General features: G+C 38.6%; 3 protein-coding genes across 3 annotated transcripts in view; 2 read left to right on the forward strand and 1 right to left on the reverse strand.

The window, feature by feature from the left end:
- Positions 1-1,674: 1,674 nt before the first annotated feature.
- On the forward strand, positions 1,675-3,041 carry LOC107750620 (serine/threonine-protein kinase pim-1-like). The gene is made up of 6 exons (XM_016566110.1): positions 1,675-1,749; positions 1,873-1,923; positions 2,046-2,421; positions 2,523-2,699; positions 2,826-2,914; positions 3,030-3,041. Exons 2-6 carry the CDS (start codon positions 1,906-1,908, stop codon positions 3,039-3,041), a joined length of 672 nt encoding a protein of 223 aa, XP_016421596.1. The 5' UTR covers positions 1,675-1,749; positions 1,873-1,905.
- A 1,913-nt stretch (positions 3,042-4,954) lies between these two features.
- On the reverse strand, positions 4,955-8,805 carry LOC107750557 (heat shock factor-binding protein 1-like). Its single transcript, XM_016566013.1, has 5 exons — positions 8,708-8,805; positions 6,312-6,512; positions 5,692-5,758; positions 5,341-5,485; positions 4,955-5,120 (listed from the first exon to the last, which is right to left on the reverse strand). The coding sequence occupies exons 2-4, from the start codon at positions 6,354-6,356 to the stop codon at positions 5,364-5,366; spliced, it is 234 nt and encodes a 77-aa protein (XP_016421499.1). The 5' UTR covers positions 6,357-6,512; positions 8,708-8,805; the 3' UTR covers positions 4,955-5,120; positions 5,341-5,363.
- The window catches only part of LOC107750556 (PHD finger protein 23B), a 5,579-nt gene continuing 1,641 nt past the window's right edge, over positions 7,384-11,321 (forward strand). The window contains exons 1-4 of the mRNA XM_016566012.1: positions 7,384-7,953; positions 9,088-9,119; positions 9,203-9,295; positions 10,374-10,985. Coding sequence (XP_016421498.1) covers positions 7,926-7,953; positions 9,088-9,119; positions 9,203-9,295; positions 10,374-10,985 — 765 coding nt within the window. The 5' untranslated portion in view covers positions 7,384-7,925. The remainder of the gene's footprint in view (positions 7,954-9,087; positions 9,120-9,202; positions 9,296-10,373; positions 10,986-11,321) is intronic.

An 11,321-nucleotide genomic window follows, 5' to 3' on the forward strand; every position in this document is an offset into this window, starting at 1 on the left:
GGAGCATGCACACGAACCCCAACCCTGTGTGCTGCTCAAATACTCCCCCATCAGGGCGGAAAACAATCCTCATCCTCCTGATGAGACGCCTGGTGGTGCTGATGAGATAGGGAGAAAAGAGGCAGGGAGACAAGAGAAAAACAACAAAAGGTTTTGGAGATGTCGCCTTCTTCACTTTTTCCGCCGAAAAGCTGGAAAATACAACCTGGCTAAGGCTGAGGAAGTGTGCCAGAATGAGGCGGGATCGTATCGGAGACTTAATGATGGTAAAATCACATAATCACATATACGACGATGGAAGTTTTGATTAAAGGAAGATTCTTTAATTAGGGAAACTTTTGATGTTCTTATGTACAACTGGCCTTTTTTATAACAAAAAATCACTAACACACACACTAAAAAAGTACAATAGTACCTCAATGATAATAAAATAACACTTATTGTAAAGATAGCTTTACATTGTTTAAAGAAATTTAATTTTTCAATCACTTTTACGCAGCTTTTTTTTTTTTTTTTTTACTTAAGTTTTTAATATTCCCTCAACCCATCAGAACCCCTTAGCAACCAACCACCAACACTACCAGAGTAACCACCTAGCAACACCCTAGTAACAACTCAGAGTACCCTAGCAACCAAATAACACAGTACATCAATAACATCCACAAGTTATGGTCAGCTTTTTTTTTTTTTTTTTACTTAAGTTATTAATATTCCCTCTGTAGGTCAGACTTCTCTACAGCACATCCCTATTGTAGAGATCCATGATCACCAAGAACCTCCAGTCTCTGAAGTCCTCCCTGCTATAGAGGAACTGCTGGAGCAGAACATCCCCCAACAACAGGAGGTCAACACTCCAGCTAGTTTGACTGAAGAGGACAAAGTGGAAGAGCTGGACAAGGGTAAATTTACTGCCATAATCCAATTCTCACTTTCCCAGTGAATGGATTTATTAGGCCTCATTACCAAACCTGTCAGTAAAAGTCTTAATTCAGAAACAAATTTATTTACATTGTTTGGAAATGTTTACATTTTTTTTCCAAAAGAGTCCTTAAATGAAAAACTACTGTAATTTGAGTATGCAATATTTTATTCATATTACTGGCATTCCCCTCTTTAGATCAGACATCTCTACAGCACATTGTAGAGATCCATCCAGTCTCTGAAGTCCTCATCAGTGCTAAGGAACAACTGGAGCAAGACATCCTCCAACCTCAGGATGTCAACACTCCAGTTAGATCCCCTAAAGATGACAGATCGGAAGAGCTGGACAAGGGTAAGTTTACTGCCACAATCCAAAACATAATACACGCAGATTCTCACATTCCCAGTTTTTCAAAATGCCACTTTAATTTGAGAATGCAATATTTCATTCATGTTATTTATCTGATTTGATTCATATTATTCCCCTCTTTAGATCAGACTTCTCTGCAGGAAATTGCAGAGATTCATGATCTTGGAGAAGCTCCAGGCTCTGAAGTCCTCCCCGCTGCTGAGGACTTCCAAACTCTAGATAGTTCCACTGAAGATGATGAAGCGGAGGAGCCAGACAACAGTACGAATAATAAATATATGAGAATTAGAAAATGTTAGTATAAATTATAGAATGCGTAAAAATGTATTTCATGCTAACGGCATTTGTTTATCTTTTAAACAGGCCACATATTCTGGCGATACGAATTTGGGCCCAAGCTGGGTAAAGGAGGCTACGGCTATGTGCATGCAGGGACTCGCTGCAAGGATGGCCTTAAGGTTTCATTTTTTTGCTTACTCTTTTTTTTTTTACTTATAAAACTTTCCATACTTGTTCGGTATTCATGACTGGAATGACCTCTGTGCACCTGATAATTGTCAATTCTTTGTTTGATTGAACAGGTGGCTGTGAAAATTGCCGAAAAGACTCCAGATATGCCATATATCAGAGTTGTGAGTAGCCTGTGCTCTCTATATTATTGCTTCTCAGTCACTGTTTTCCATTTCTAACATCTTATATTCATGTTAATCTGAGAAACCACCTTCATCTAAGCATCATATGTTCTTTCTTTTAGCCTGGCCATCCCAGTCGCCTCCCCATGGAGATTGGCCTGACACTCATGGCCAATAAGGGCCCCAGTGATCCACACATAATCAAACTCCTGGACTGGCAGGACAACCCGGACTACTATGTCATGGTCTTGGAGCGGCCCATGCCTAGCATGAGCCTGTTTAGTTTCGTGAAGCTCCGACAAAGGCTCGAAGAGGGGATAGCACGACATTTTATGTGGCAGGTCATTCATGCGGCTAACATTTGCTGCGAGCGTGGCGTCTTCCATAGAGATATAAAATTGGAAAACCTCCTGGTGAACCCAGACACGTTGGAGGTCAAGTTGATCGACTTCGGGTGCGGCATGCTCATGAAGGACTCTGCCTACGTGACCTTCAATGGTAAGTTTTATGATTTGCTAGCAGGTCATTTAGCTCACTGAAACACATCCTGCTGTACATGCTGTAGAAATGCATGAAATATCAAAATCTCTTCCTTCTAGGTACAGAAATGTTCTGTCCACCGGAGTTCGATGTCGACGGCAGGTACTATGCAAAGCCAGCGACAGTTTGGTCATTAGGGATCCTGCTGTTCGTGATGGTGTGCGGGTATTATCCAGACGACAAAGACCTGCAAATGATCAGCAAGAATGAGTGGTCCAAACCCAACCTGTCACAAGGTGAGATCTTCATAAAAGAACAAAGATGGACAATTTGAATTATACGTATGAAAGTATACAATTTGAAATCTAATTATAAAAATGTGTAACGTTTAAGTTAATAATCTCTCTCGTCTTTTTGAACAGAATGCTGCCAGATGATTTGCAATTGTCTGCAGCCGGATCCCCAGCAGAGACTTGTTCTGGAGGAGATGCAGCTCCATGACTGGTTTATGGTACTAAGATTAGAATCTAATATTTGCTAAATGTTTTTTTTCCATATAATCAGTCAAATTTGCTCTAAATGTCATGTATTAAAATAAATAACACTGATTTATTTTTTTGTTTCAGGTCGTGGAGTAAGACATGGAGAGCGACAAAAAACGACTCCCTGTCACGGCCACTCAGTGGTTTTCTGTCTTCAGTCAGCTTTGCGTCTGGCAGGCTGACATGAGTGGCCTTTCCATCCCTCCACTTAGGCCTTGGCGTCTTATGTCCTGGTAGTGCCTGGCAGTGCCTGGCAGCTTGAAGTGGCATTATTTATATTTATAATTTGTGTTAGATATTTGTATTATGTGTTAAGATATTTGTATTAAGATATTTAGAAGGATTATTATAAGAAATTTTAAGTATAATAATAGAATAAGTATAATATTAGAATAATAATTAGAAAATGTATTAAGATATTAAGTATTAAGATATTTGTATTAAGATATTTATGCACTGTGTTATATTACCAGATATCTCTCTATGGAAAGCTGTGGAAACACTAAAATAAGAAAATAAATAAATATAAACAATTCATTCACCACTACACTCATCCATGACACAAACATTCAGTGTAGTGTACAGAAATATTCGGAAATGTCAAAATGACATAAATTATGTTCACTTGACACAAAAACACATCCCATGTTAGCTTGACAGAATTTTGGATTTTTGAGTTGAATTGTTCTGAAAATTATAAGATTTATAAAGCACATTTAGCCAAAACTGTGTAGGCTATGTCAGTTGACAACACATACATTGTGTTATTAACATAATAACGTACACACACATTATGACATTAGATATGAATGCCACTTCAACAACTTTCAGTACAACTTACTTGAGTCTGGTGTGGAATAATATAAAATATGTGAGTAAATACATACATATATAAACACTTTCAAATACCATAAAAGTCATGACGGCGGATCACTGATTTTGTTTTAGTTAGTTTACTTTTTTTTTTCTAACTTGGTCTGATTATCTGCTGTCACCAATTAATACAGAAAGGCTTTAATAAGGCTTTAAAATGTCCCTTCCTCTAATACCACATATCTTCAGGCAGTTTGGCTGATATGGTTCCCTCGACATTAGTCGTTAATGAAGGCTTTGGAACTGTGCACATTCTTGTGGTGCATCCATAGACTGTATAAAAACATGGACGTAGTGTCCGTGACGTCACCCGTAGATTTCCGAAGAGCGTTTTTGAAGCTCAAAAGTGGGCCGTCGCCATCTTGGCAGCACGTCACCGCTCGTCACTCCCGGATAATCGAAAATGGGCAAAGAGGCGGGAGCAGGTTGCTGAAGCCACCCCCACCTGGTGGTGACAGCAGCGCAATCCACCTGTCACTCAAGTGGCCACGCCCTTAATTATGCAGAACTTTAAGGCTTAATATAATTTAAACGGATGAGTTATAAAAAAATTCACCCCCCTCACAGTTGTCATCAAGGGCAAAATTAGCTATATAGACCAAAATCATTTGTTGAACCAGGCTGTAAACATGTTTTTTTCTGCTGTAAAGTTGGGCATTTTAACATGGGGAGTCTATGGGATTGACTCCCTTTTGCAGCCAGCCTCTAGCGGCCAGTTGATGAATTACAGTTTAAGTCACTTCCTTGTTGGCTTCACGAGAAAGAGGGGGAGGTTGCCGCTTGGGTGCATCCAGTGGGTCAAGTTTATGCATGATTAACATGACCCAGTTAACCCCTGCTGGTAGATGTCATAACTACACCATCTGGCTGCATATACTTTCCAATGAAGGCCTTTTAAAAGTAGCCATGTATTCTAATTAAATACTTTAAATGCAAATCTTGACAAAAATAATATTTGGAGTTTAACACTTTTCTGTTTTAATAAGAAATAGCATAGTTAATTAATATTAATAAGAAAGAAAACAGCGACTTTAAAGCCATTTCATGGAGTTTTTAATAATCAGCAAAACATGCAGGAATCACATGATTTCCCCTGTGATTACAATGAATAAATACAAAAACAAGTTTTAATTTGCTTATCTTCTGTGCAGTAATATAGTTTTAACCTTACAATATGTAATATATTATGTAATACGCATAGGCAAGCACCATTTTAATGAATTACTTAAAAAGGATTCATTCACATTTCATTTAAAAATTCTGATACTGCAGTAGAAGGTCCTCACTGTGTTCCTTGGCAGTCTGAAAGAGAAAAGATACTAAAGATTAAACAAAGCACAAAGACATGGCATGAAGACCACAAAACTTGAACTTGAACCTGACTGTGTCACAAGCAGATCAATCCAAATGTAATTTCAAATACATATTCTACTGCAGTTTATAGAATATAAATGCTCTCTAAATAGTAACAACTTTGAAACAATGGCATCTTCAAAGTGGCAATAGCACCACCTACACTTACTAGGATGGCGTTGGTCATTGCCTTCAAGCTGTTCCAGAGGTCTCAGTGACTTTTATCTCATCCTCTAACTCCTCCACACCTGCCTGAGTCATGAGTTCAGAGATGTTCTTCTCCAAGTCATCGATTCGCGTACTCATCTCATCAAGTATTAGAATTAAGAGAAAACTCATTTTGAATAAGCTATCATCACATAGGCGATCTAGGAAGCATGAATTTTCTTCTAATAAATAAAGGTTTTGATTGTGTACACAAAAACATAGCTAGTGCATTCCACTCAATTATGCTACAATTAGGTACTAAATGAATTACAATTATTTACACTGATAAAAACATGCATATGTGGAAGGATATTTCGCCCAATAATCTGGTCTGACATGGTCTGGAACTTGTCCTGCATCTGCTGCAGTAAGGTCTGTACCTAAACAAAAGAAAAATAATAAACAAACAATCAGATTTAAAACTCTGAAAAATTGTGAATGAACACTGCGTCCAACAAGCATAAATGAAATCCATCTAGAATCGTGTGGGTTTTGCGTGGGCCTCCCACACAGGAGTAAAAACAGCAGTTTAAGGGCATGCTCCCCGCCCATGCCTGGAACTGAAACCATAGTAACAAGGGAACCCTCTCAACATCGTGTAATCACACAAGATACCCAACAGTGAAATAAAGAAATCCTCGTTGTATAACCCTTCCGAATATAAGTTCCATCTACATTTTAATGTAATTTAACTATAGATTGATGAAGAAAGAAACCATTTGAAAATTTGAACTCACGAGAGTGATCTTTCAATACAACTTCACGACAGAGCTATTAATGAATGATGACTTACAACAGGCGAATCACAGCACTTAACAGCACTTCTCATTATACACTAATTCACTTTGGCTAGTGAAGTGAGCGCGACTGAATACTAGGCGACTGTAAGTGCACGACCCAGATTTGGTATCTCGGTAAAAATCAAATACTCACCACAACAGTCAGGTCCTGAGATGTTTTAGGGTCCTTCTCAGACATATCTTCTTCAAAAACCCCTACGTGCCTTCGCGTGATCTTTATGCTTGTGTGATCAAGAGCCCTGTCAAGGCTGTACAGTACTGCGTGATGTATTCAAGGTGGAAACTGCCGTTGAAGCAGTAGCTGATTTCGTTGTTAAGAGGTTTGGTCAGTGAACTGAAATCAACAGATCGGCTTTTGCTCTTTTGGATGTGATCATTTTTATGTCCTAAAGGGGGCGCTCGGTGGCTCAGAAAGGCGAGTCCCCGTAGAGATTCAGAATCACTGCATGTCTAGCTGACATTTACAACTGTATTCAATATATTAAAACTAATAAAAAAAATAACAATTTTAAGAAATATACAAATTAAAAAGAATTACATGCCATTAATGAAAGATTAAGTGATAAAACATAAATCTCAAAAATCAGTGCATAAATAGTGAGTTAGGCTGACAATATAGGTAAAAATAAGTAAAATACTGTTTTTTTTTGTTTGTTTTTTGCCTTTTGATAATATTTTATATTAGATTTCTCGAATAAATTCGATTTTTAATATTTAACTAAAATACATTAAAACGATGTACACTACTACATACTTACAGTTTTTACAGTACATACCCGTACTACACTACATATTTTCTAGATTTTCATTATTTTATTTACCAGTGTCGCCTGTGAACCAAATCTTCCTGAGCCGCCAAGCGCCCCCTTTCGCAGGTAAAGGTTTATTTCGTGAAATACAGCTGCTTGGCCTTTCCACAGGCTTGGGTTTAATGGTAATACGTCATTGGCAACCGAAATGACCAGGAAAGCAGCCTGTTAAACCACTGATCTTACATATTGATTGAAATGTCCAACGATCTGCATAGAAATATGTAAGTTAATAAATGTACCGTTATTTATTTAAACCAGTCTACTATGCAAACACAGCAAATACAAGCCATAGGATTTGGAACAGATAAACTCAATTTCCCATGAACATAGCAGAACAACGACTAGCGCAATGAGTTATGGGTATTGTTGTTTATTCGTCATTGGATTCCGTGCCGTCTGTCAGAAAATCTCATATGTTGAACTACATGTCCCATGAACCCTTGGAGAGAAAATTTTTACATCGCAACAGCAATTTGACCGCAAGGGGTTTCTGGAGTCAGTTGACATCGTCGACTCTAGTGAGGCGCGCTGGAGGCGACACGCAGACGTAATTTTTGGGGAACTTTGGTCCTTTCCCCCCACTTCGTCGAAAAGGCATAATAACGCGAACGCAGAGTTTATGTTACTAACATTCGTTGCAAAAACATGCTTGATCCCTGGTGGTCCTTTAGGTAATTGAATTGCCAGCTGGATCATTTTTGCAACGCTGCTTGCTGGCCAAAACTAAGTTAATTAATCTTTCCCGGGATTTAAGATCCAGCGATATTTCATTGGAGCAGTTTGTAAAACGAAGTAAAATCGTCGTTGGAATCATTCCCGATGCCCAGCTAACTGGACTATAGCTAGTCAGCCGAGGCTTGCTGCGCCCAAGCCGGGCGAAGATTGACACTGCACGGTGTCACCCAACTGAAGAGGATCGAGCTTATTAGGCGACAATGCTTGAAATAATGTCCGAACACCAAGGTAAGGAAAACATAAAACTTGAATTTCAAATATTAAAACTTTAACCATGTTGTGATATGCAACACCCATCATCATCGTCGTCGTTCAGTTTTAGCAAAGTCTGTTAGCAGCTTTAATACTGCAGTAACTTTGCATACCCTTTAGTTTAGCAGACTGATTTTACAAGTAAACCTGATTCAATGCCAGCCACTTTGTAATGTTTGATTGTGTTAATGAAGCAGAGGACATTTTACTGCGCCGACGAGCTGGTTCATACAGGGATTAGCCGAGTTGCTATCTTGATGGTAGCCATTTGTTAAGCAGTATCTCATAAATGATTTCAAATATGCCTGATATCCAACCACTGCTTTCCGTTCAAATGATTTAATGAACAGGTTTACAAAACCGCAGTTACGCTGCGTTGCGCATTTTGTCTTCGCTAAATAAAACAAGCTCGGTTTCAAATTAGTTGCCTCTTTTAATCCCTTTAACCAGGTGCCAGTTGAATAGTTTTTTTTTATTAGTACACAGTTAGGCTGTTTGTCTGATATTTTAACGTCCTTTAAGACAAAAATGTTGCCTTTTTAAGGCTTGTCACTGCTTAGCGTGGTAGCATTTCGCTGCCTGACTGTAACTCTTTTGTTATGCCGGGGTAAATGTATTGCGAATGGTGTCTGTTCCCTCTCAACACTTATAGGTTTGGTCGTTGTAACTATATTACGATCAACCTAACATCAACATAAAACAATATATGTTTTTAAAGTTGTTTCCAAACCAGAAAAGTTGTCTTGTCGTGTTTCGACGTCGAGAGCAAGTTTTAAGCCACAAGCTGCTTCGTCCTCTCGCCTTTTTCACCGCTTTAGTTTATTAAAGTGTTTGTCACTACATTAGTTTTCTAAACAAAGTCTCTCAAATCGTGTGGATGTTTGGATGTAAAATGGTGCCTTGCGCACTTGAATTTTACGCCTCAATCAACAGGGTGTCGCGAGGAACAGCACAGTTAGCGCGTTAGCTTACCGTCGAAAACGCACTTTTACCAGGTTTGTAAAAAATGAAACCTGCACCAAACTATTCCAAATGCAAAGTATTCTCGGTTAAATCTGTTATTTAGCAACGAATTAATATTGTTCTCTCTCCTTTCTTTTTGCTACATAGATTCATTACTGAAGTGCAAAGCGGAGACTCTGGTAAGTCAAACAAGGAAATAAGATTTTCATCCTACAGATGGCAGTGCTTGTCCTAATTGCTAATAAATGATGTTTATGTCCAGCCATCAGAGAGAAGAAAGAGAACAGTGGAGGACTTCAACAAGTTTTGCAGTTTTGTTCTTGCATATGCTGGTTACATCCCTTCTCCAAAGGAGGTAAGAATGGAGCATTGTTTCACATTTAGGTGTGGTTTCATGGTTTAAAGCCCTTTTAAAAATCCTGTTCCCAGAGACCTCCTAGTGCTGCACCTTTTTGACACCCATTCCAAGCATGTACTAATGCGCTAATGAGCAGAATTTGACAGATACTGGATTTTGTAGATAATGATAACCAAGTTAAAAATCTAGCTGGGAACTGTTTAATTGGGCTGTAGTTTGAAAAATCTGTATTTTTTTTAAAGTGCTGAAATTTAATAATAATATGCTTTAATATATGTATGCTTTACTTTAATCATGAGAATGTTTTATCATTTTAAAATTAATCACATTTATTAAGTTGTGCCTCATCACACAATTTTTATCATACAAATGATATACAAGAAATGGAGAAAGAGAAAAAATGTCATAATGTCCACATTTAATGTATATCATGATGTCCATGTGCCCTCGTTAAATATACATCATACCAAGCTTACTTTTTAGATGTGTATATTTCAGCTTGATTTTGTCTTAGCATATAACTAGTTCAAACACCGTTTAAAACGGAAAGCTTTTTTTTTTTTTTAACATTAAAAAAAATCCAATTATTGGTGCTATTTTGTCCCAATAATCGATAGTTCCAAGAATTAGCTGTTGGTGCCAATGAGTTAAATCAGGTTTGTCAGTTTAGGGAGATATCCAAAACATGCAGTGTTTGGGGAATTCAAGGATTGGCATTGAGAACCACATGTTTACATAGTTTACTCCAGGTCTGGCCAATCCTGCTCCTTGAAGGCCACTGACCTGCAGAATCGACTCCAATCACAATTAAACACACCTGACCCATGGTAATCAAGCTCTTCAGCATTACTAGAATCTTCCAGGCAGGTATTTTGGGATAAGTTGGAGCTAAAATCTGCAGGATGTTGGACCTCAGATGCCCATGATTTAGCCTGTGCTTTCAGTGCTGTCAATCTTCTCCATTGAACGTCTTTAGCCCTGCACTGGTCTTTTTTTCAACCTGTATTTGTAGATGTAAGCTGTTTTATGACCAAATATAATTTGAGCCATTCTGGTTGTGTGTCTCTGTCCACAGGAAAGGCCATGGTCGCCAGCATCCTCCAGTTCTCCAAACAGCTCTGGTGCTTCAGGTGAAGGCAGCGTTTTAGGTGGAGCGAGTTCTAACATGGCTCCCAACTGGAGTCACGGCACGTCGGACTTGCACACCATCCACACGTTCGTTCGCAAGGCTCGTGCCAATAAGAGCAACAAGAGCATGCGGCGGCAGTCGTCTGACAGCGCCCTGATGGACAAAATGTGTTTAAAAGACCCTTTCTATGAGGGCCAGGTCGCCAGCAAAGCTGAGCGCAAAAAGGACAAGAAGCTGAAGCGTCTTTCTCTCGGTTCCGGCGCTGGTGACAGCAGCAGCAGCAGCGGTGGCGAGAAGCGTGCAAGGATCAAGCGCAGTAAAAACCCCAAACAGTCCAAAGCGCTTAGGAAGCTTAAGAGCTCGGCCCAAAGCGAGACAGACTCAGAGCACGGTCTCGGGCATGGAGAAGAGCATTTGGACCAGGGAGCAGCGGCTGAGCACAGACTACAGGCCCAGGTGAAAGAAGAAAAGGAGGAAGCCACCAGAGAGGCAGATATGAGTTCCAGTGAGGGAGAGACTTGGATAGCGGATGAAGACATAATGGTGGAGTCAGGTGAGTTTATTAGGGACTGAGGAAGATTTAGATGGTTTGGAGATGCTCATAAATATTAATTGAAGGATTTTAATTAGTGCTGTCAAACGATTAATCACATCCAAAATAAAAGTTTTTCTTTACATAATACATGTAACTGTACTGTATATATTTTTATGTATATATAAATATACACACATACAGTATACATTTTGAATATATTTACATGTATTTACATGTCTATAATTATATTCATATAATTTATATTATAAATATATTTAATATATAAAAATAACATTTTTCTGAAATATATACATGCATGTGTGTGTATTTATATATACATAATAAATATACACAGTACA

Source organism: Sinocyclocheilus rhinocerous, unplaced genomic scaffold (genome assembly GCF_001515625.1).
Source record: "Sinocyclocheilus rhinocerous isolate Xijiao unplaced genomic scaffold, SAMN03320098_v1.1 scaffold19, whole genome shotgun sequence".
In the NCBI taxonomy this organism is placed as follows: Eukaryota; Metazoa; Chordata; class Actinopteri; order Cypriniformes; family Cyprinidae; genus Sinocyclocheilus; species Sinocyclocheilus rhinocerous.

Bases quoted from the DNA above. Each gene is read 5' to 3' on its own strand.
- LOC107750557 (XM_016566013.1), bottom strand. From the start codon at position 6,356: ATGTCTGAGAAGGACCCTAAAACATCTCAGGACCTGACTGTTGTG. The intron at 5,759-6,311 runs GTGAGTATTTGA...TCTTTTGTTTAG, and splicing joins CTCAGGACCTGACTGTTGTG to GTACAGACCTTACTGCAGCA. The intron at 5,486-5,691 runs ATATCCTTCCAC...TAATTCTAATAC, and splicing joins AGACCAGATTATTGGGCGAA to TTGATGAGATGAGTACGCGA.
- LOC107750620 (XM_016566110.1), top strand. The intron at 2,422-2,522 runs GTAAGTTTTATG...TCTTCCTTCTAG, and splicing joins TGCCTACGTGACCTTCAATG to GTACAGAAATGTTCTGTCCA. The intron at 2,700-2,825 runs GTGAGATCTTCA...CTTTTTGAACAG, and splicing joins CAAACCCAACCTGTCACAAG to AATGCTGCCAGATGATTTGC.